Genomic DNA, 24,722 nt, shown 5'->3' on the forward strand with positions numbered 1-24,722 from the left:
TTAAATACCTTCTTCTGAACTGTATTTTTTACAAAGATCTTTCTGGTTTTTTTTGTTTGTCCTGTCTCTGTATGTAGTGTCCTTCCTCTCCCACCTCACCCTGGCTGCTTTTTATCACTGATTTCAAGCACTGACTATGGTATGCCTCCATTTAGTTTCTTCATGTTTCTTTTGCTTAGAGTTTATTGGGCTTCTTAAATTCCAGTTTGCGGTTTTTCTTAAATCAAATTTGTAAAACAACTGGCCACTGATTACTTTGTTTTATATATATATATATATATTCGTTCTCTCTTCTTTTCCCTCTCCTTTGGGGCCTCCAACTCAATCATATATTAGGCTTCTTGAAGCTGACCCACAGTTCTCTGACATTCTCTGTTCATTTTTTTTTTCAGTATTTTTTCGCAGTATTTCATTGTAAATAGTTTCTATTGCTATGTCTTCAAGTTCACTAACCTTTTCCTTTGCATTGTGTAATCTGCTGCTGATCCCACTCAATTTATTTTTCATCTTGGACATTTTATTCCATGACTCTTTAAGTTCCTACTACCTCCTTGAACATATGGATATAGTATATAGGAGTGGCACCAGATTTAGGAGGGAAGAGGTAGCCACAAAGTAAAGTACATGAAGAGGAATAATCATGAGGAGAAAAGCAGGAATATTCAGAAATCAAGAGCCCCAGGAACAGTGGGGGATAGGGTAGGGTTGAGGAAATGCTAAGGGGAAGTAAGACACAGGATTGGATACAGGAGGATGAATTAAAAGTCTTCAGATAAAATAGTTCACTAAGATTAGCAACCTCAAGAGTGCCAACCAGGGAAAAGTAAAACTTTTATTATAAATCTTAGCAGAAGGATCAAATACACTTGGTCTTCCTACAGTTGTTTAATATATAATAAAAATAATGATAATAATAAGTTTCCTTTTGTGGAAACTTACAGAAGCCGATGTTTGTGGGGAGAAAAACAACAAATAAAATGCTCATGAACATCTAGATTGTACTCTTAAAGACTACAAAATACTGGCCGGGCCAGGCACAGTGGCTCACGCCTGTAATCCCAGCACTTTGGGAGGCTGAGGCAGGCGGATCACGAGGTCAGGAGATCGAGACCATCCTGGCTAACACAGTGAAACCCCGTCTCTACTAAAAATACAAAAAATTAGCCAGGTGTGGGGCCGGGCACCTGCAGTCCCAGCTACTTGGGAGGCTGAGGCAGGAGAATGGCATGAACCCGGGAGATGGAGCTTGTAGTGAGCCGAGATTGCACCACTGCACTCTAGCCTGGGCGACAGAGCCAGACTCCGTCTCAAGAAAAAAAAAAAAAGAAAAAAAAAAAGACTACAAAATACCATATTTAGTGAGAAAGATGCTCTTACTGAGAAATCATGGTCAGTTCCGGAGGAATCTTATCGACATATATTTTGAACCTCAGGTAACAGGCTAAGGACACAAAATGAAATCTTTTGCTGAAAGTCACAAAGCTAATTAGTGCTCAATATGATGTTAGAGCTCAGATCACTGGACTCTTGACTAGTAGCCTCTCTGAATGACACCACGCTGCCAGTAGGTGAGCTCTGATTCAGTCATATTTTTCACCAGACTCTTCTTTTTCTTTGTGTTGGTTATGAAAACATTATTAAAGACAGAGAGTTGCTCTGTGATTATAAGATGGATGAAACCTACTTGCTTGCTGACTTTTTGGCTAATTCCATGACTTCCTCCTCATTATTAAAGTTATTAACCAACAGAAGTAGCTGATTGTAATAAAAGCTGAGGATCACTAGTGAGTGTGATTTTTTTCACTTTTTTTTTTAAAGGGTTGAGTTCATGAATGAAAAATACAAGCAAGGAACAGGTTACAAAAACATAACTCAACATTAAGCCCAGGGACCCACATTAAGCCAACATAAACCAAGGGCTGTGAGACCAAGTCATGGTTTTGATCATTCTCTTTTAAGAATACTAAATGATGCATAAAACTACAATGATATCATTGCCAGTCAAAGAAACCTTTACATGCCATTTTGTAGAAAATAGTGTCTTTAAGTACTGCCCGCAGTTTAATCTACTATATTTCTATAGTCAGGATTTGCATCTTATTTCTCTGATGTCATTTACATTTGGCTACAATAAGAAAGTACATTAAAACCATGTTACTGATATAATTATTATCAATGAAGTGGTTAACAATGTTGGTATTTCAATGACTATAATTACATTTCTAGGTTAACACTGCTATAAAGTTGAATATGGAAAGCTTTTGCTTCTGTGTTGCTGTTCCACACGTGGGTCTGAGATCTCCAAAAGGCCAGATGAATGAGCCTTTCATTTTAAAAAAATTCTTCTTGATTGTAGAGATAATAGCTCTAGTAAGGAAAGTAAACTATATTCTGGAGAAATCAGCAGAAATTCATAGGCTCTTAAGCCTTCTGGAGCCAACCAATTTCAGTTGATTTAGAATGAACAATTTTATTGAACTGCAATAAGTCTGAATTTCTTCTAAGTCCCTAAGTTTGGGAGGATAATCTATTCTTATTTTAATATTGGAAAGAAAGAATAAGCAATCAGGTCTAACCATATCTAAGAGTGTTAGAATAGAATGAAGATGCCTATATTTGCTGTGTTCCCTCTGAAAGATATAAAGATGAGAGATGATTGCTGGTGAGTCACTGTTCTATTTCATCTAGAGACCTGAGTGCTCTCACTGCTCTATTCCCTTAGGGGGTCATGTTCCTCTGCTTAAAAGAATATTGCCTGCTCTCTGAGCTAATGATTTGTTTGGAGGATGGAAGTCTCAGAGGTGAAGATAACTGCACAGGTTTTAAAATGTATCTTTCAGATCTTTGATCTGTTTTTTTTCTGAATACATGGGACCCTTCAATGGCAAGATTAAAGATGCCTTTTCTTAGAAGAAAGGCAAAAGTTGAAAACTTAAAAGCTGCTCAGATTTCCAAATAATATTTTTGTATTTTTTCATTTTGTTGACATCATGTTGGGTGAGTGTCATCCTTCATTCATGTGATAATTGGATGGTAATCAAAATGCAGTGTTGGATCACAGGTTTTCCAAGAAGAGGGGGAAACTATGCATATTGTTTGGAAAGTAGTTAATGCAAACTAGTTTATGATTAGGGCATACATACTCATTTTGAATTCTATTTAATTCAACAAATATTTACTTGGTACCTAGTAGATGCCAAACATCGTGTCTTCTTTTGTAGGGAATACCAAGAACAGGGACCTGTTTTCAAAAGACTTTTACCCTTAATCAGGCAGTTAAGGCGATTACAGAAATGGCCGTGGTAGGATGCAGAATATGCCAAATGAAAAGCGCGTGGAGAGAAATGAATGACATTCAATGTGGGACAGAGAAGAGACCGCATTTAAATAAGAGGGCATCATGGAGGATTTCAGCATTTGAGAATGACCTAGCAAAATGGGCAAGATTTTCCTGGATGGGGCTACAACTGAAAGTAAGTGATAATAAAGCATGTGGTATGCTGAGGGCAGGGGGAGTGGCAGAGGACAGGGGAGGGAAGTGGCCAGAAAAGATGGAGAAGCTTGCATTTAATGAACAGGCAGTGGGGAGCCGAGGAAGATTTTTAAGCAGAGCAGAGATGGTGTTAAGAGTTGTGGTTCAAGAAGTATTTTTGAAGCCTTTTAAAGCAGAATTTCATGTCTTTTGAACTAAAAAATGTGTCTATGTAAACAAACGTGTTTGATAATATCCTACAGGTTTTATTTCCAAATAGAAGGGCTACCCCTGAAAATGTTAAACCATGCCAGTAGTATGAGAATTAATTTCTCACTTGTACTAGGATCCAAAAGGTTGTTATTTTTCAGTTTTATAATGTTGTGGCTCATCCATGCATATATTTCTAATGTAGGTGAAATAAATCAGCAAAGGAGTGTTTTATTTTATAGCATTCTGAACAACTTAATCTGCCCCTTCTACCATACAAATAGCTGTTTTTAATGTCTGAATAATATTTTGATATGCTTTTGTTCTGCTCCTAAGTCCTGCTGGAAAAAAAAAAAAAACATGACCTTACAAAAACATGGAAATAAAACATAAAAATTATAGAAAAATAAATAGTTTTACAGAATAAAGAAAAACAAAAGAGCCGGGTGCAGGGGCTCACGCCCGTAATCCCAGCAGTTTGGGAGGCCAAGGCGGGTAGATCATGCAGTCAGGAGATCGAGACCATCCTGGCTAAGATCGTGAAACCCCGTCTCTACTAAAAATACAAAAAAAATTAGCTGGGCGTCATGGTTGGGCACCTGTGGTCCCAGCTGCTCAGGAGGCTGAGGCAGGAGAATGGCGTGAACCCAGGAGGTGGAGCTTGCAGTGAGCCGAGATCATGCCACTGCACTCCAGCCTGGACGACAGAGCGAGGCTGTCTCAAAAAAAAAAAAAAAGAGATTTTTTTAAAGCGAAAATCAGGATGGCCTCGAATAGACATAGATCTGATCAGAAGATACTTTTTTCAGGAGTATTTTTTTTTTCATAATTACCATTGTGATGATTGGAGTTTATCCAAAATAAATCTGAAAATGTGAGAAGCTTTACTCATCTTCTACTAAACCTTCATCAGAATAAGTAATCTAATATGGGTCATGTTTCCTCTGCATTATTTTCTGCTATTCTGGACAGAAAATATGCGAACCTGAAGAATACATAACTCAAAACTACAGAACTCTCAAATACATGATGACAAGACAGCATGCTGAAGTAAGCACGATATGACCTGAAAGCAGTCAGTTAATAATGGACTGTAAATATTTTGGGGGTGTTTGAACACACTGAAATTCAAGAAGCTGCCAATTTTTTGAAGACTTCATCTTGTTTTCTCTTACTATGGATGTATTTGGAAGAAGATCTTTCCTTATTTTATAACTAGAGGACGGTGGGTAGTTAAGTAGTATTCTACTGACCTAAAAAAGTCAACAAAACTTATTTGTGCTTAATTTGCTATTATTTACAATTTATTCTATGGAGGAAATAAATACCAAAATAGATTGTTGTTTCATCTAAATGACCACAGGGGAAAACAAAGAGTTCAAATCAAATAGAAGATACTTCTTCACATTACAAAAGGTTTGCCTTATGATTCCATTTGAGTTATGCCAAAATATTTTACTTTAAAAAGTTTGATTTGCACACAAATAAAAGAAACTCTAAAGGCTGTCATAGGCAGTATTGTTTTTTATTTTATTTTGTTTTGGTTTTTAAAATATCCCATTTTAAAGTTCTTAAGTGGGAACTAGAGGCAAGCCTAGTTGGCACATAATACTGACCCCTGCATCCCTTCTAGTTGTTTGGTTTTAATTGACTATTTTGAATAGAATTCTTCAATTCTATTGAATAAGAAAAAGCATGTGGCAAAAAAGTAGAATTGAGAAAGATTACTACCAAGTATTTTCTAAATTAATATTCCAACTCAAACTGATAAAAATACTCATCAGTAAAGTAAGCACATAAAACAAATTAGCATTCATCAACAGTCACTCTTTTCAGTAAGGTATAACACAGAGCATGCTAAAAAAGCATAAGCTTATTTCACATTCCTTATGCCTCATCAGTACATATTGTTGACTAAGATAACTGATGAAAAAAACAGCATGAGAATGGTGATTTATCAGGTACACCACATTATTACCACTATTTTATGCTTCTCTTAAACATCAAAGGTATAATTTAGCACAAAAGTATATCCAACCTTCATGTAGTAATGGATCCATAAAATTGAAATTACCAATCAAATTAAAATCACCAACATTTGAGTGAACCTTTCCAATGAAAGTGAATTAACCATTGAGAATGATATGAAAACTAAAGTGTTCTAAAAACCAATGCCTTACCAGTAACTGGATCAGGTTCAATGTTACCTCTGCTCTCCTTCCATGACAGCAGGTAGTTGAGGCTGGTGAGATCTGCAGACTCTATATAGTTGTTCACTGTAAGCATCATCTGATGAGCTTTTGCTATTCCATAGTGAACTTTTGTCTCATCCATCAGAGGCATGCTCATTAGCTCTACTGTTGTGTCAAAAGCTTGCTGAAAGCATTCAGAAGCTTTGTTGTAGTATCCCTAAAAAGGTAAGAGAAATAATTTTCTTTCTTACTTTTAATGTCACCATTTCACATATTTTCTGACCTTACCCTGGCATGTCCCACACTGACCTTTCGACAGTTACAGCAGTTCATCTTCAAGAAGAAACAGATGGCAAGCAGGCTATTAGGATAAGGTTCTTTTAAAGACCTGTGATTACTCACCATTCAATATCTTGAAATTAACTTAGTAGGAAAGTTGTATCTATTAGACTAAGCTATATAAGACTTAAGCTCTGCAATGTCTAGCAAGATGGCTGAATAGGAACAGCTCTGGTCTGCAGCGTCCAGCGAGCTCAACACAGAAGGCAGGTGATTTCTGCATTTCCAACCAAGGTAACCGGCTCATCTCTTTGGGAAGGGTTAGACAGTGGGTGCAGCCCACGGAGGGCAAGCTGAAGCAGGGTGGGGCATTGCTTCACCTGGGAAGTGCAAGAGGTTGGGGAATTCCCTCAGCTAGCCAAGGGAAGCTGTGAGGGATTGCGCTGTGAGGAATGGTGCTCTGTGGCTCAGGTACTATGCTTTTCCCATGGTCTTCGCAACCCACAGACCAGGAGATTCCCTCTGGTGCCTATGGGTTTCGAGCACAAAACAGGGCGGCCATTTGGGTAGACACTGAGTTAGCTGCAGGAGTTTTTTTTTTTCACAACCCAGTGGTGCCTGGAATGCAAGCGAGACAGAACCATTCACTCCCCTGGAAAGGAGGCTGAAGCCGGGGAGCCAAGTGATCTAGCTCAGCGAATCCCACCTGCACGGAGCCAAGCAAGCTAAGATCCACTGGTTTGAAATTCTCACTGCCAGCACAGCAGTCTGAAGTCAACCTGGGATGCTCGAAGTTGGTGGGGGGAGGGGGTCCCACCATTATGGAGGCTTGAGTAGGCAGTTTTCCCCTCACAGTGTAAAGAAAGCCTCTGGGAAGTTCCAACTGGGTGGAGCACACCACAGCTCCCCAAAGCCCCTGTAGCCAGACTGCCTCTCTAGATTCCACCTCTCTGGGCAGGCCATCTCTGAAAGAAAGGCAGCAGCCCCAGTCAGGGGCTTATAGATAAAACTCCCATCTCCCTGGGACACAGCACCTGGGGGAAGGGAGGCTGTGGGCGCAGCTTCAGCGGACTTAAACTTTCCTGCCTGCTGGCCCTGAAGAGAGCAGTGGATCTGCCAGCACAGTGCTCAAGCTCTGCTAAGGGACAGACTGCCTTCTCAAGTGGGTCCCTGACCCCCATGCCTCCTGACTGAGAGACATCTCCCAGCAGGGGTCGACAGACACCTCATACAGGAGAGCTCTAGCTGGCATCTGGCGGGTGCCCCTCTGGGACGAAGCTTCCAGAGGAAGGAACAGGCAGCAATCTTTGCTGTTCTGCAGCCCCACTGGTGATACCCAGGCAAACAGGGTCTGGAGTGTACCTCCAGCAAACTCCATCAGACCTGCAGGAAAGGGGCCTGACTGTTAGAAGGAAAACTAACAAACATAAAGGAATAGCATCAACATCAACAAAAAGGATGTGCACACAGAAATGCCATCCGAAGATCACCAACATCAAAGACCAAAGGTAGATAAATCCACGAAGATGAGAAAAAAACACACAAAAAGGCTGAAAATTCCAAAAACCAGAATGCCTCTTCTCCTCCAAAGGATCATAACTCATCACCAGCAAGGGAACAAAACTGGATGGAAAATGAGTTTGACGAATTGACAGAAGTAGGTTTCAGAAGGTGGGTAATAAAAAACTCCTCTGAGCTAGAGGACCATGTTCTAACCCAATTCAAGGAAGCTAAGAACCTTGACAAAAGGTTAGATGAATTGCTATCTAAAATAACCAGTTTAGAGAAGAACATAAATGAGCTGATGGAACTGAAAAACACAGCACGAGAACTTCGTGAAGTATACAAAAGTATCAATAGCTGAATAGATCAAGCGGAAGAAAGGATATTAGAGATTGAAGATCAACTTAATGAAATAAAGTGTGAAGACAAGACTGGAGAAAAAAGAAGAAAAGGAATGAATAAAGCCTCCAAGAAATATGGGACTATGTGAAAAGACTAAATCTACATTTGATTGGTGTACCTGAAAGTGACAAGCAGAATGGACCCAAGTTAGAAAATACCCTTCAGGATACTATACAGCAGCACTTCCCCAACCTAGCAAGACAGACCAACATTCAAATTCAGGAAATACAGAGAACACCACAAAACTCCTCGAGAAGAGCAACTCTGAGACATATAATCGTCAGATTCACCGAGGTTGAAATGAAGGAAACAATGCTAAGGGCAGCCAGAGAGAAAGGTCGGGTTACCTACAAACAGAAGCCCATCAGACTAACAGCAAATCTCTCAGGAGAAACCCTACAAGCCAGAAGAGAGTGGGGGCCAATATTCAACACTCTTAAAGAAAAGAATTTTCAACTCAGAATTTCATATCCAGCCAAACTAAGCTTCATAAGCAAAGGAGAAATAAAATCCTTTACAGACAAGCAAATGCTGAGAGATTTTGTCACCACCAGGCCTTCCTTACAAGAGCTCCTGAAGGAAGCACTAAATATGGAAAGGAAAAACCAGTACTAGCTACTGCAAAAACACCGAATTGTAAAGACCATCAACACTATGAAGAAACTGCATCAACTGACGGGCAAAATAACCAGCTAGCATCGTAATGACAGGATCAAATTCACACATGACAATATTAACCTTAAATGTAAACGGGCTAAATGCCCCAATTAATAGACACAGACTGGCAAATTTGATAAAGACTGAAGACCCATCGGTGTGCTCTATTCAGGAAACCCATCTCATGTGCAAAGGCACACATAGACTTAAAATAAAGGGATGAAGGAATATTTACCGGGTAAATGAAAAGCAAAATAAAAGCAGAGGTTGCAATCCTAGTCTCTGATAAAACAGACTTTAAACCAACAAAGATTAAAAAAAAGACAAAGAAGGGCACTACATAATGGTAAAGGGATCAATGAAGCAAGAAGAGTTAACTAGCCTAAATATATATGCACCCCATACAAGAGCACCCAGATGAATAAGGCAAGTTCTTAGAGACCTACAAAAAGATGTAGACTCCCACATAATAATAGTGGGAGAATTTAACACCCCACTGTCAATATTAGATGGATCAACGAGACAGAAAATTAACAAGGATATTCAGGACTTGAACTCAGCTGTGGACCAAGCAGACCTAATAGACATCTACAGGACTCTCCACCCCAAATCAACAGAATATACATTCTTCTCAGCACCACATCACACTTATTCTAAAATTGACCACATAATTGGAAGTAAAACCCTCCCTAGAAAATGCAAAAGAGTAGAAATCATAACAAACAGTGTCTCAGACCACAGTGCAATCAAATTAGAACTCAGAATTAAGAAACTCACTCAAAACCACACAACTACATGGAAACTAAACAACATGCTCTTGAGTGACTACTGGGTAAATAACAAAATTAAGGCAAAAATAAATAAGTTCTTTGAAACCAATGAGAACAAAGACACAATGTACCAGAATCTCTGGGACACAGCTAAAGCAGTGTTTAGAGAGAAATTCATAGCACTAAATGCCCACACTGAAAAAGCAGGAAAGATCTAAAATCAACACCCTAACATCACAATTAAAAGAACTAGAGAAGCAAGAGCAAATAAATTCAAAAGGTAGCAGAATACAAGAAATAACTAAGATCAGAGCAGAACTGAAGGAGATAGAGACATAAAAAACCCTTCAAAAAAATCAATGAATCCAGGAGCTGGTTTTTTGAAAAGATTAACAAAACAGATAGAATGCTAGCCAGACTAATCAAGAAGAAAAGAGAGAAGAATCAAATAGATGCAATAAAAAATGATAAAGGGGATATCACTACTGATCCCACAGAAATACAAACTACCATCAGAGAATACTATAAATACCTCTACGCAAATAACTAGAAAATGTAGAAGAAATGGATAAATTCCTGGACACATATACCCTCCCAAGACTATACCAGGAAGAAGTCAAATCCCTGAATAGACCAATAACAAGTTCTGAAATTGAGGCAGTAATTAATGCCTACCAACCAAAAAAAGCCCAGGACCAGACAGATTCACAGCCAAATTCTATCAGAGGTACAAAGAGGAGCTGGTACCATTCCTTCTGAAACTATTCCAAACAATAGAAAAAGAGGGACTCCTCCCTAATTCATCTTATGAGGCCAGCATCATCCTGATAACAAAACCTGGTAGAGACACAACAAAAAAAGAAAATTTCAGGCCAATATCCCTGATGAATATTGATGCAAAAATCCAAAATAAAATACTGGCAAACTGAATCCAGAATCACATTAAAAAGCTTATTCACCACCATCGAACTGGCTTCATTCCTGGGATGCAAAGCTAGTTCAACATACGCAAATCAATAAACGTAATCTCTCACATAAATAGAACCAATGACAAAAACCACATGATTATCTCAATAGATGCAGAAAAGGCCTTCGATAAAATTAAACACGGCTTCATGCTAAAAACTCTTGATAAACTAGTTATTGATGGAACGTATCTCAAAATAATAAGAGCTATTTATGACAAACCCACAGCCAATATCATACTTAATGGGCACAAGCTGCAAGCATTCCCTTTGAAAACCGGCACAAGAGAAGGATGTCCTCTCTCACTACTCCTATTCAACATAGTATTGGAAGTTCTGGCCAGGGCAATCAGGCAAGAGGAATAAATAAAGAGTATTTGAATAGGAAGAGAGGCAGTCAAATTGTCTCTGTTTGCAGATGACATGATTAGATATTTAGAAAACCCCATCATCTCAGCTGAAAATCTCCTTAAGCTGAGAAGCAACTTCAGCAAAGTCTCAGGATACAAAATCAATGTGCAAAACTCGCAAGCATTCCTATACACCAATAACAGACAGAGAGCCAAATCATGAATGAACTCCCATTCACAATTGCTACAAAGAGAATAAAATACCTAGAAATACAACTTACAGGGATGTGAAGGAACTCTTCAAGGAGAACTGCAAACCACTGCTCAAGGAAATAAGAGAGAACACAAACAAATGGAAAAACATTCCATGCTCATGGATAGGAAGAATCAATATCGTGAAAATAGCCATACTGCCCAAAGTAATTTACAGATTCAATGCTATCCCCATCAAGCTACCATTGACTTTCTTCACATATTTAGAAAAAATTACTTTAAATTTCATATGGAACTAAAAAAAGAGCCTGTATAGCCAAGACAATCCTAAGCAAAAAGAACAAAGCTGGAGGCATCACGCTACCTGACTTCAAACTATACTACAAGGCTACAGTAACCAAAACAGCATGGTACTGGTACCAAAACAGATATATAGATCAATGGAACAGAACAGAGGCTTCAGAAATAATGCCACACATCTACAACCATCTGATCTTTGACAAACCTGACAAAAACAAGCAATGGGGAAAGGATTCCCTATTTAATAAATGGTGTTGGGAAAACTGGCTAGCCACATGCAAAAAACTGAAACTGGGTCCCTTCCTTACATCTTATACAAAAATTAACTCAAGATGGATTAAAGACTTAAACGTAAGACCTAAAACCATAAAAACCCTAGAAGAAAACCTAGGCAATACCATTCAGGACATAGGCATGAGCAAAGACTTCATGACTATAACACAAACAGCAATGGCAACAAAAGCCAAAACTGACAAATGGGATCTAATTAAATGAAAGAGCTTCTGCATAGTAAAATAAACTGTCATCAGAGTGAACAGGCAACCTACAGAATGGCAGAAAATTTTTGCAATCTAGCCAACTGACAAAGGGCTAAAATCCAGAATCGACAAAGGGCTAAAATCCAGAATCTACAAAGAACTTCAACAAATTTACAAGAAAAAAACAAACAACTCCATCAAAAAGTGGGCAAAGGATATGAACAGACACTTTTCAAAAGAAGACATTTATGTGGCCACCAAACATATGAAAAAAAAGCTCATCATCACTGGCCATCAGAGAAATGCAAATCAAAACCACAATGAGATACCATCTCATGCCAGTTAGAATGGTGATCATTAAAAAGTCAGGAAACAACAGATGCTGGAGAGGATGTGGAGAAATAGAAACATTTTTACCCTGTTGGTGGGAGTGTAAATTAGTCCAACCATTGTGGAAGACAGGGTGGCGATTTCTCAAGGATCTAGAACCAGAAATACCATTTGACCCAGCAATCCCATTACTGGGTATATTCCCCAAGGATTATAAATCATTCTACCATAAAGACACATGGACACATATGTTTATTGCAGCACTGTTCACAATAGCAAAGACTTGGAACCAACCTAAATGCCCATCAATGATAGACTGGATAAAGAAAATGTGGGACGATGGGAGGAGACAAGATGGCCGAATAGGAACAGCTCCGGTCTACAGCTCCCAGCACGAGCGATGCAGAAGACGGGTGATTTCTGCATTTCCATCTGAGGTACCGTGTTCATCTCACTAGGGAGTGCCAGACAGTGGGCGCAGGTCAGTGGGTGAGCGCACCGTGCGCCAGCCAAAGCAGGGGCGAGGCATTGCCTCACTCGGGAAGCGCAAGGGGTCAGGGAGTTCCCTTTCCAGGGGTGACAGACGGCACCTGGAAAATCGGCCCACTCCCACCCGAATACTGTGCTTTTCCGACGGGCTTAGGAAACGGTGCCCCAGGAGAGTATAGCCCGCACCTGGCTCAGAGGGTCCTACGCCCATGGAGTCTTGCTGATTGCTAGCACAGCAGTCTGAGATCAAACAGCAAGTCGGCAGCGAGGCTGGGGGAGGGGCGCCCGCCATTGCCCAGGCTCGCTTAGGTAAACAAAGCAGCCTGGAAGCTTGAACTGGGTGGAGCCCAGCACAGCTCAAGGAGGCCTGCCTGCCTCTGTAGGCTCCACCTCTGGGGGCAGGGCACAGACAAACAAAAAGACAGCAGTAACCTCTGCAGACTTAAATGTCCCTGTCTGACAGCTGTGAGGAGAGCAGTGGTTCTCCCAGCACGCAGCTGGAGATCTGAGAATGGGCAGACTGCCTCCTCAAGTGGGTCCCTGACCCCCGACCCCCGAGCAGTCTAACTGGGAGGCACCCCCCAGCAGGGGCAGACTGACACCTCACACGGCCAGCCAGGTACTCCAACAGACCTGCAGCTGAGGGTTCTGTCTGTTAGAAGGAAAACTAACAGAAAGGACATCCACACCAAAAACCCATCTGTACATCACCATCATCAAAGACCAAAAGTAGATAAAACCACAAAGATGGGGAAAAAACAGAGCAGAAAAACTGGAAACTCTAAAAAGCAGAGTACCTCTCCTCCTCCAAAGGAACGCAGTTCCTCACCAGCAACGGAACAAAGCTGGACAGAGAATGACTTTGACGAGCTGAGAGAAGAAGGCTTCAGACGATCAAATTACTCCGAGCTACGGGAGGATATTCAAACCAAAGGCAAAGAAGTTGAAAACTTTGAAAAAAATTTAGAAGAATGTATAACTAGAATAACCAATACAGAGAAGTGCTTAAAGGAGCTGATGGAGCTGAAAACCAAGGCTTGAGAACTACCTGAAGAATGCAGAAGCCTCAGGAGCCGATGCGATCAAATGGAAGAAAGGGTATCAGCCCTGGAAGATGAAATGAATGAAATGAAGCGAGAAAGGAAGTTTAGAGAAAAAAGAATAAAAAGAAACGAGCAAAGCCTCCAAGAAATGTGGGACTATGTGAAAAGACCAAATCTACGTCTGATTGGTGTACCTGAAAGTGACGGGGAGAATGGAAACAAGTTGGAAAACACTCTGCAGGATATTATCCAGCAGAACTTCCCCAATCTAGCAAGGCAGGCCAACATTCAGATTCAGGAAATACAGAGAACGCCACAAAGATACTCCTCGAGAAGAGCAACTCCAAGACACATAATTGTCAGATTCACCAAAGTTGAAATGAAGGAAAAAATGTTAAGGGCAGCCAGAGAGAAAGGTCGGGTTACCATCAAAGGGAAGCCCATCAGACTAACAGCGGATCTCTCGGCAGAAACCCTACAAGCCAGAAGAGAGTGGGGGCCAATATTCAACATTCTTAAAGAAAAGAATTTTCAACCCAGAATTTCATATCCTGCCAAACTAAGCTTCATAAGTGAAGGAGAAATAAAATACTTTACAGACAAGCAAATGCTGAGAGATTTTGTCACCACCAGGCCTGCCCTAAAAGAGCTCCTGAAGGAAGCGCTAAGCATGGAAAGGCACAACCGGTACCAGCCACTGCAAAATCATACCGAAATGTAAAGACCATCGAGACTAGGAAGAGACTGCATCAACTAACGAGCAAAATATCCAGCTAACATCATAATGACAGGATCAAATTCACACATAACAATATTAACTTTAAATGTAAATGGACTAAATGCTCCAATTAAAAGACACAGACTGGCAAATTGGATAAAGACTCAAGACCCATCAGTGTGCTGTATTCAGGAAACCCATCTCACGTGCAGAGACACACATAGGCTCAAAATAAAAGGATGGAGGAAGATCTACCAAGCAAATGGAAAACAAAAAAAGGCAGGGGTTGCAATCCTAGTCTCTGATAAAACAGACTTTAAACCAACAAAGATCAAAAGAGACAAGGCCATTACATAATGGTAAAGGGATTAATTCAACAAGAAGAGCTAACTATCCTAAATATATATGCACCCAATACAGGAGCACCCAGATTCATAAAGCAAGTCCTGAGTGACCTACAAAGAGACTCAGACTCCCACACACTAATAATGGGAGACTTTAACACCCCACTGTCAACATTAGACAGAGCAACGAGACAGAAAGTCAACAAGGATACCCAGGAATTGAACTCAGCTCTGCACCAAGCGGACCTAATAGACATCTACAGAACTCTCCACCCCAAATCAACAGAATATACATTTTTTTCAGCATCACACCACACCTATTCCAAAATTGACCATATACTTGGAAGTAAAGCTCTCCTCAATAAATGTAAACGAACAGAAATTGTAACAAACTGTCTCTCAGATCACAGTGCAATCAAGCTAGAACTCAGGATTAAGAATCTCACTCAAAACCGCTCAACTACGTGGAAACTGAACAACCTGCTCCTGAATGACTACTGGGTACATAACGAAATGAAGGCAGAAATAAAGATGTTCTTTGAAATCAACGAGAACCAAGACACAACATACCAGAATCTCTGGGATGCATTCAAAGCAGTGTGTAGAGGGAAATTTATAGCACTAAATGCCCACAAGAGAAAGCAGGAAACATCCAAAATTGACACCCTAGCATCACAATTAAAAGAACAAGAAAAGCAAGAGCAAACACATTCAAAAGCTAGCAGAAGGCAAGAAATAACTAAAATCAGAGCAGAACTGAAGGAAATAGAGACACAAAAAACCCTTCAAAAAATCAATGAATCCAGGAGCTGGTTTTTTGAAAGGATCAACAAAATTGATAGACCGCTAGCAAGATTAATAAAGAAAAAAAGAGAGAAGAATCAAATAGATGCAATAAAAAATGATAAAGGGGATATCACCACCGATCCCACAGAAATACAAACTACCATCAGAGAATATTACAAACACCTCTATGCAAATAAACTAGAAAATCTAGAAGAAATGGATAAATTCCTCAACACATACACTCTCCCAAGACTAAACCAGGAAGAAGTTGAATCTCTGAATAGACCAATAACAGGAGCTGAAATTGTGGCAATAATCAATAGCTTACCAACCAAAAAAAGTCCAGGACCAGATGGGTTCACAGCCGAATTCTACCAGAGGTACAAGGATGAGCTGGTACCATTCCTTCTGAAACTATTCCAATCAATAGAAAAAGAGGGAATCCTCCCTAACTCATTTTATGAGGCCAGCATCATCCTGATACCAAAGCCTGGCAGAGACACAACAAAAAAAGAGAATTTTAGACCAATATCCTTGATGAACATTGATGCAAAAATCCTCAATAAAATACTGGCAAACAGAATCCAGCAGCACATCAAAAAGCTTATCCACCATGATCAAGTGGGCTTCATCCCTGGGATGCAAGGCTGGTTCAATATACGCAAATCAATAAATGTAATCCAGCATATAAACAGAACGAAAGACAAAAACCACATGATTATCTCAATAGATGCAGAAAAGGCCTTTGACAAAATTCAACAACCCTTCATGCTAAAAACTCTCAATAAATTAGGAATTGATGGGACGTATCTCAAAATAATAAGAGCTATTTATGACAAACCCACAGCCAATATCATACTGAATGGGCAAAAACTGGAAGCATTCCCTTTGAAAACTGGCACAAGACAGGGATGCCCTCTCTCACCACTCCTATTCAACATAGTGTTGGAAGTTCTGGCCAGGGCAATTAGGCAGGAGAAGGAAATCAAGGGTATTCAATTAGGAAAAGAGGAAGTCAAATTGTCCCTGTTTGCAGATGACATGATAGTATATCTAGAAAACCCCATTGTCTCAGCCCAAAATCTCCTTAAGCTGATAAGCAACTTCAGCAAAGTCTCAGGATACAAAATCAATGTGCAAAAATCACAAGCATTCTTATACGTCAATAACAGACAGACAGAGAGCCAAATCATGAGTGAACTCCCATTCACAATTGCTTCAAAGAGAATAAAATACCTAGGAATCCAACTTACAAGGGATGTGAAAGACCTCTTCAAGGAGAACTACAAACCACTGCTCAAGGAAATAAAAGAGGACACAAACAAATGGAAGAACATTCCATGCTCATGGGTAGGAAGAATCAATATCATGAAAATGGCCATCCTTCCCAAGGTAATTTACAGATTCAATGCCATCCCCATCAAGCTACCAATGACTTTCTTCACAGAATTGGAAAAAACTACTTTAAAGTTCATATGGAACCAAAAAAGAGCCCGCATCACCAAGTCAATCCTAAGCCAAAAGAACAAAGCTGGAGGTATCACACTACCTGACTTCAAACTATACTACAAGGCTACAGTAACCAAAACAGCATGGTACTGGTACCAAAACAGAGATATAGATCAATGGAACAGAACAGAGCCGTCAGAAATAATGCCACATATCTACAAGTATCTGATCTTTGACAAACCTGACAAAAACAAGAAATGGGGAAAGGATTCCCTATTTAATAAATGGTGCTGGGAAAACTGGCTAGCCATATGTAGAAAGCTGAAACTGGATCCCTTCCTTACACCTTATACAAAAATCAATTCAAGATGGATTGAAGACTTAAATGTTAGACCTGAAACCATAAAAACCCTAGAAGAAAACCTAGGCATTACCATTTAGGACATAGGCATGGGCAAGGACTTCATGTCTAAAACACCAAAAGCAATGGCAACAAAAGCCAAAATTGACAAATGGGATCTAATTAAACTCAAGAGCTTCTGCACAGCAAAAGAAACTACCATCAAAGTGAACAGGCAACCTACAAAATGGGAGAAAATTTTCGCAACCTACTCATCTGACAAAGGGCTAATATCCAGAATCTACAATGAACTCAAACAAATTTACAAGAAAAAACAAACAACCCCATCAAAAAGTGGGCGAAGGACATGAACAGACACTTCTCAAAAGAAGACATTTATGCAGCCAAAAAACACATGAAAAAATGCTCACCATCACTGGCCATCAGAGAAATGCAAATCAAAACCACAATGAGATACCATCTCACACCAGTTAGAATGGCGATCATTAAAAAGTCAGGAAACAACAGGTGCTGGAGAGGATGTGGAGAAATAGGAACACTTTTACACTGTTGGTGGGATTGTAAACTAGTTCAACCCTTGTGGAAGTCAGTGTGGTGATTCCTCAGGGATCTAGAACTAGAAATTCCATTCGACCCAGCCATCCCATTACTGGGTATATACCCGAAGGACTATAAATCATGCTGCTATAAAGACACATGCACATGTATGTTTATTGCCGCATTATTCACAATAGCAAAGACTTGGAACCAACCCAAATGTCCAACAATGATAGACTGGATTAAGAAAATGTGGCACATATACACCATGGAATACTATGCAGCCATAAAAAATGATGAGTTCACGTCCTTTGTAGGGACATGGATGAAATTGGAAATCATCATTCTCAGTAAACTATCGCAAGAACAAAAAACCAAACACCGCATATTCTCACTCATAGGTGGGAATTGAACAATGAGAACACATGGACACAGGAAGGGGAACATCACACTTCGGGGACTGTTGTGGGTTGTGGGGAGGGGGGAGGGATAGCATTGGGAGATATACCTAATGCTAGATGACGAGTTGGTGGGTGCAGCGCACTAGCATGGCACATGTATACATATGTAACTTACCTGCACATTGCGCACATGTACCATAAAACCTAAAGTATAATAATAATCATAATAATAAAAAGATTTAAAAAATTAAAAAAAAATAAAAGCATGTTTTATGCAGTTCAAAAAAAAAAAAAAAAGAAAATGTGGGACATATACCCCATGGAATACTATGCAGCTATAAAAAAGGATGAGTTCATGTCCTTTTTAGGGACATGGATGAAGCTGGACACTATCATTCTCAGCAAATTAACACAGGAACAGAAAAACCAAACATGGCATGTTCTCACTCATAAGTGGGAGTTGAACAACAAGAAGACATGGACACAGGGAAGGGAACATCACATACCTGTTGGGGATTTGGGGACTAGGGGAGGGATAGCATTAGGAGAAATACCTAATATAGATGACAGGTTGATGGGTGCAGCAAACCATGGCACGTGTATACCTATGTAACAAACCTGTATGTTCCGCACATGTATCCCAGAACTTAAAGTATATATAAACAAAGTCTTATGTTCTTATCAATAAAAAGTAGTCAAATATTGGCAGTTTCATATGGTTCAACCTAATACATTGTAGTAAAAAGAAGTTTGGGAATGAGTGAACCAATTCACATTGATTTGGATAGAATTTTACTATTCGTAGAGTTGGATTTAGCTAATGAAGTATTTTTTACATACCTTCTCTTTTTTTTTTTTTTTTTTTTTTTTTTTTTGAGGTGGAGTCTCACTGTCTCGCCCAGGTTGGAGTGCAGTGGCATGATTTCAGCTCACGCAACCTCTGCCTCCCAGGTTCAAGCGATTCTCCTGCCTCAGCCTCCCGAGTAGCTGGGATTACAGGCATATGCCACCACGCCTGGTTAATTTTTTATATTTTTGGTAGAGACGGGGTTTTACCATGTTGGCCAGGCTGGTTTCGAACTCCTGACCTCAAGTGATCCACCCGCCTCGGCTTCCCAAAGCTGGGATTACTATGTTTTGTTTTCAGTCACAGCAAAAGGTCATTTCAGCCAAGTCATTTAGTTAATGGCTGGTGAAAATAAATGTATCTATCCTCTAATTCGTTTACTGCTCTTATTTTCCCATGTTCATATGCCATTCTTGTTAACGAGAATGTTGAAGTATCCAAAATTTCTGAAAAATATGATCTTGATGTCACTAGCACCAATGAAATGATCATTTAAATATCTCTTCAAGAAGTCCTTTGCAACAGCTCGAGCTGCAAAAATTCAGGGTTTTGTTGTTGTTGTTGTTTGTTAGTCAGTGTCACCTCTATTAAAAGCTATCCTCCACAAATAAATACTGTTTACCTAGCTCTTATGAAGCATGGAGGCCAATGCTAAATAATTCGTATATATTATGTCATTAACTTTCACACATCACCCTATGAGGAAAATATTATTCTTATTTTACAGATAATCATATTAAGCCTCAGAGAAAAGAGCATCTTCTGCCACCCCCAAATCTTCTAAAAATCCTCATGAAAATCTCTTTCTAAGAGGAGGATATTATCTAGGATTGATCTACATTTGTGAAGGCTCTAGGGGAAAAAATTTCCTTTCTTCACTGACTTATAACCCTTTAGGCTCCACCATCTCCTCCCTTCCACTCATCTCTCTCCTCCTCACCCCACCAAACACACAAAAAACAAAAACATGCATGTGCACTCTTTTGAACAGAAACCCTTATATGGGAGGATGTTTTGCTGTATGAGCTGTTAAGTCAGTTTCTAGTATTTTATGAAGGAAACGAACATAAAAACAACACAGGAACAGCTTTATACCATTACAGCAGTAGAGGGAAAACACATCTTCAACTCTGCATACCTCTGTATAATCATGAAGCTCCAAGATCTGTCAAACTGACTGAATAAAGAAATTTCTGGCAAGGTGAGGAGGGGGATAAATAGGACTTATGTGATCATTTGTTAGAAACAGGAAGAGCACATATAACACTATGTTATATGCCCACACAGTTTAGGAGAACTGTTTATTCAAATGATTCATTCCAACCAACTTTGTTAATTTAAACAGAGTCTCTCCATATTACATCAAAAATAACTTTTGTTTGTTGAGGTGAACAATTCTTTCTCTTTCTTCAAGGCATAAAACATAAAATTTATATGAGAAAAAAAGTTAATTAGGAAAAAAAAACTGTATCAAAGATATTTGTATGCCAATGAAGTCAACTATAATTGAGAAACATACAAATATTGAAGATGATGAAAATAAATGTCACTAAAATTATAGATTTTCCTGGTAGATATCAAAGACATAGGACAAAATATATGAAAATATATAATTAGGCCAAACATAACCATTTTTTTAGAAACAAAAGTACAAATATCTAATTGATATTCTAATTATATTTCTGAGATTTCAATTATTTATTGTTTTAGGTGAGAGTCTTAATTAGGAAAATTAGAGACCACCAATAAGGGAATGTATATATGAATTTCCAAAGTTATTTTTATATGTTATTAAGTTAAAATTAACTCATTCATTCATTCATTCATTCATTCATGTGGCAACCACGCTGAGCCAGGCCAAATGCCAGGCCATGCAGAAGGAGCAGTAAATGGAGTTTTCACTCAAGTTTTTGAGGTTACTATTAGGTGTAAGTAGTGATATGCCTACAATTTTGATTACATCTTATTTAAGTGCCTTTTTACTCTTAAAATGGAAGCTTTATAATTAGCTAATTATTATTCCCTCAAATTGTACTTAGTATTCCGTCTGTAGATGCACACAACTGACATTAAATAGATATAAACCTACCAGTTTTTCCAGTTTCTCTAGTTTAAAACACTACTAAAGAAATAAAAAATTAATTCTTTTAAGATGCAAGCATTTGTATATATACCATTTTAGAATGAGATTTTGCTAATGTATATTGTACTTGTGGATGTTTAATTCTTAGAGTTTACTGTCTAAATCTCTTCTCCAAAGTTAAATACAACTTTCTACAGTTTATTTCTGTTATCAGATAATCCCTATTCTATCATAAAATTCAGAAGATTCTAGTAATTAGTCTTGGCAATCTTAAATATGAGTTTGACAATATGCACTTCCTAAATGAATCTTACCGGAAGAGAACAACTTCATTTAATGTTATTAATATCCCTGATAAGCATTCAGTGGACAGGATCTTGATGACATCATAGACCTTGGAACAATGCTCGAATTATTACATTATGACATAGAATTTTCATGCATTATTTTGATTTTTAGTGTCTAAAATGTCAGTCTATTCAATGAGCAAGCTCAAAATAAATGAGCATTTTCTCAGTACTAAGGATAAATCATTTCCTACCCATTTTCCCTATAATTTTAGTGTTGGAACCACCATTCTTTTTAACTATGTCATTAGTCTATGATTTTATTAAGGAATGAGAAATCTTATAAACCTAGTTATTCCCTCTAAAACATTCTCATTTGACCACTTTACACTAATTATATATTTTCAATTAACAGTCCATCAAAAGACCCGGAGGGTAGGATGAGTGGTCCATTTTCTATGATTACATAGTAAAAGGTAAATAACTAGGATACAGGATATTTTTAAGATGTGCTAATTCTAATTACTATAATAACTACAGAAAAGGTAACTCCAATATTTTTCCAATTATTATAATTTTGGTCTTATAACATTTTTATTTCTTGAAAATTGTTAAGAATACAATTACAATACCTTGCAGGAGTAATATGAAGCCAGAAAATATTGGGTTTGCTTTTAAAGATTCAGGACAAGTTTTCAAAATGCTAAAATATTATACAAAAATGAAGTAGAGGCTGGGCATGGTGGTTCATGCCTGTAGGTAGCCAGCACTTTGGGAGGCCGAGGAGGGAGGATCACTTGAAGGCAGGAGTTCGAGACGAACCAGGCCGACATGGTGAAACCCCGTCTCTATGAAAAATACAAAAATTAGCTGGGTGGGGTGGCATGTGCCTGTAATCCCAGCTACTTGGGAGGCTGAGGCAGGAGAATCACTTGAACCCAGGAGGCGGAGGTTGCAGTGAGCTGACACCGCACCACTGCACTCCAGTTTGGGCAACAAGAGTGAAATTCTGTCTCAAAACAACAACAACAATGACAAAATGAAATAGAAGTCTGAACTTTCACAAGTGAGAGAATACTACTCTTCAGTGGTATGAAACTGGTTACAAATTTATTTATTGGTCCAAGGAACTGACATGTTTTTGATCACCAATTCTGTGCCAGGTTTTTTTCTAGACACTAGAATAATAAACGAGGCACATACCGCTTCTGCTCTCATTAAACTTACATTTTGGCCAAATTAAACAACAATAATATGAAAATAACATGAACAAGAAAACTATGAGATAAATGCTACATGGATAATTCAAATACAGTAATTTTAAAGAGTGACCCAGGTGGGGCAGCTCATGCCTGTAATCCACAGCACTTTGGGAGGCTGAAGCAGGAGAATCCTTTGAGTCCAGGAGTTCAAGACCAGCCTGGGCCACATGACAAAACCCTGCTTCTATTAAAAAAAAGTGGGGGTGGGTGGGGGGGGGTGGGGGGGCGGGCGCGGTGGCTTATGCCTGTAATCCCAGCACTTTGGGAGGCCGAAGTGGGCAGATCACGAGGTCAAGAGATCAAGACCATCATGGCCAACATGGTGAAACCCTGTCTCTACTAAAAATACAAAAATTAGCTGGGCGTGGTGGTGCATGCCTGTAGTCCCAGCTACTCAGGAGGCTGAGGCAGAAGAATTGCTTGAACCTGGGAGGCAGAGGTTGCAGTGAGCCAAAATCGTGCCACTGCACTCCAGCCTGGCAATAGAGCGAGACTCCATCTCAAAATAAATAAATAAATAAATAAGGGAGGGGGGTGACCTGATGGCCACTCTTTCGTTGCTAAGGGAAGGCCCCTCTGAAGAGGTGGCATTGAACAGAGATCTGAGTGACAAGAATCCAGCAATGTGAAGTTCAGAGCATTTCATGTAGAGCATTCCAGCCAAGGCAAATGTTCTAAGGCAGGAACTAGCTTAACATGCTTAAAGAACTCCAAGAATGTCAATTCATTATGGTGCAGTGGATAAAAAGGAGTAGGAAGCAATGAGGTCAGAGATAGGGGTGGGGCTATCTCGTATTTTAGGACAGGGTACGGATTTATATTTATGTTCTCAGAAGAATGAGAAGTAATGGAAATGTGAATGAGAAGGAATGGAAGCATTTTAAGCAGAGAAATCGCATTTGATTTACATTTTAAAATAATTACTTTGGCCTCTTTCTGTTTATGCGGGGGTGGGAGGGAAGAGACTGCATGCAGGAAGCTGAGTTTAGGGCTTACTGCAGTGTCTAGGTGAGACAATATAGTGTCATAAACTGATGTGACAGTTGCAGAGATAGAGGGAAAAGGGTGGATTTGAGATATATATTTGGTAACATAAAGGTCAGAGTTTGTTTTTGGATTGAATATGGAGCCGGGGGAGAGGAGAATTGAAGGATTTTCAGATTTTTGGCTTAAGTGACTGGGTGGATGCATAATATTACTATTTATTAAGATGGAGAAGACTAGAGAGGAGTGGGTTCCATATGAAATATGTTAGAAATCCGGGTGGAGGTGCTAAGGAAGCAATTGCCTTTACAAAGTTTGGAGTCCCAGGAGAGATCAGAATTGGAGATACAAATCTGGAAGTAACTGGCATATGGATAGTATTTAAAAGCCACGGGCCTGGATGGGGCAGATAAGAGGAGCTCATAGATTAAAAAGAGAAGACTGCCTGGAAAATGCCTAAATAATATTCTAATGTGGTTGAGATTTAAGTTGTTAGAAGAAAAAAATTTAGAGAAAAAAACAATAAGTTCAGTTTTTAGTACATTATAGTTGAAGATATCTAAGTGAAGATGTCAAGTAGGTGGTGGGGTATGCGTTTGGAATTGAGGGGAGAGATCTGAGCTTTTAAAAGGACTGTTCTTCAAAACAGAAGGGCAAAAAGCACAACTTTTTACCCTATCTCCAAACAACACCCAAACACAGCCCTTCTGTACAACATGAACATTGCTAACCTATATTTTCCTAATAACAGAAAGCATAAGAAAAATAAACTTTTCTGAGGGACAATATTTTTATACTTGCATTTTCTTAATGTTTTTGCCAAGAGTTTATGTCTCACCAGTGTGTATTTAATTCTCCGATTTTTGATTCTTGGAGAAGAGTTTAGTATCTGAAGTTAAGGTGTAAGAAATAATATCCAAAAGCTGTGTCAACTTCCAGAAGTTAAATTTTATCAGTTTATCCCTATTCTAGTAGAAAATTTGGAGGATTCTGGGTATTTGCACTATCT

General features: G+C 39.1%; 1 protein-coding gene across 7 annotated transcripts in view; it reads right to left on the reverse strand.

The window, feature by feature from the left end:
- The window catches only part of TTC29 (tetratricopeptide repeat domain 29), a 290,487-nt gene that overhangs the window by 101,280 nt on the left and 164,485 nt on the right, over positions 1 to 24,722 (reverse strand). For 5 of the 7 annotated variants that reach the window (XM_054486393.2, XM_054486388.2, XM_054486391.2 and 2 more), the window contains one exon: positions 5,863 to 6,091. In XM_054486393.2, coding sequence (XP_054342368.1) covers positions 5,863 to 6,091 — 229 coding nt within the window. The remainder of the gene's footprint in view (positions 1 to 5,862; positions 6,092 to 24,722) is intronic. The other 2 variants (XM_054486394.2, XM_054486390.2) reach the window with 1 other exon arrangement.

This window comes from Pongo pygmaeus, chromosome 3 (genome assembly GCF_028885625.2).
Source record: "Pongo pygmaeus isolate AG05252 chromosome 3, NHGRI_mPonPyg2-v2.0_pri, whole genome shotgun sequence".
Classification (NCBI taxonomy): domain Eukaryota; kingdom Metazoa; phylum Chordata; class Mammalia; order Primates; family Hominidae; genus Pongo; species Pongo pygmaeus.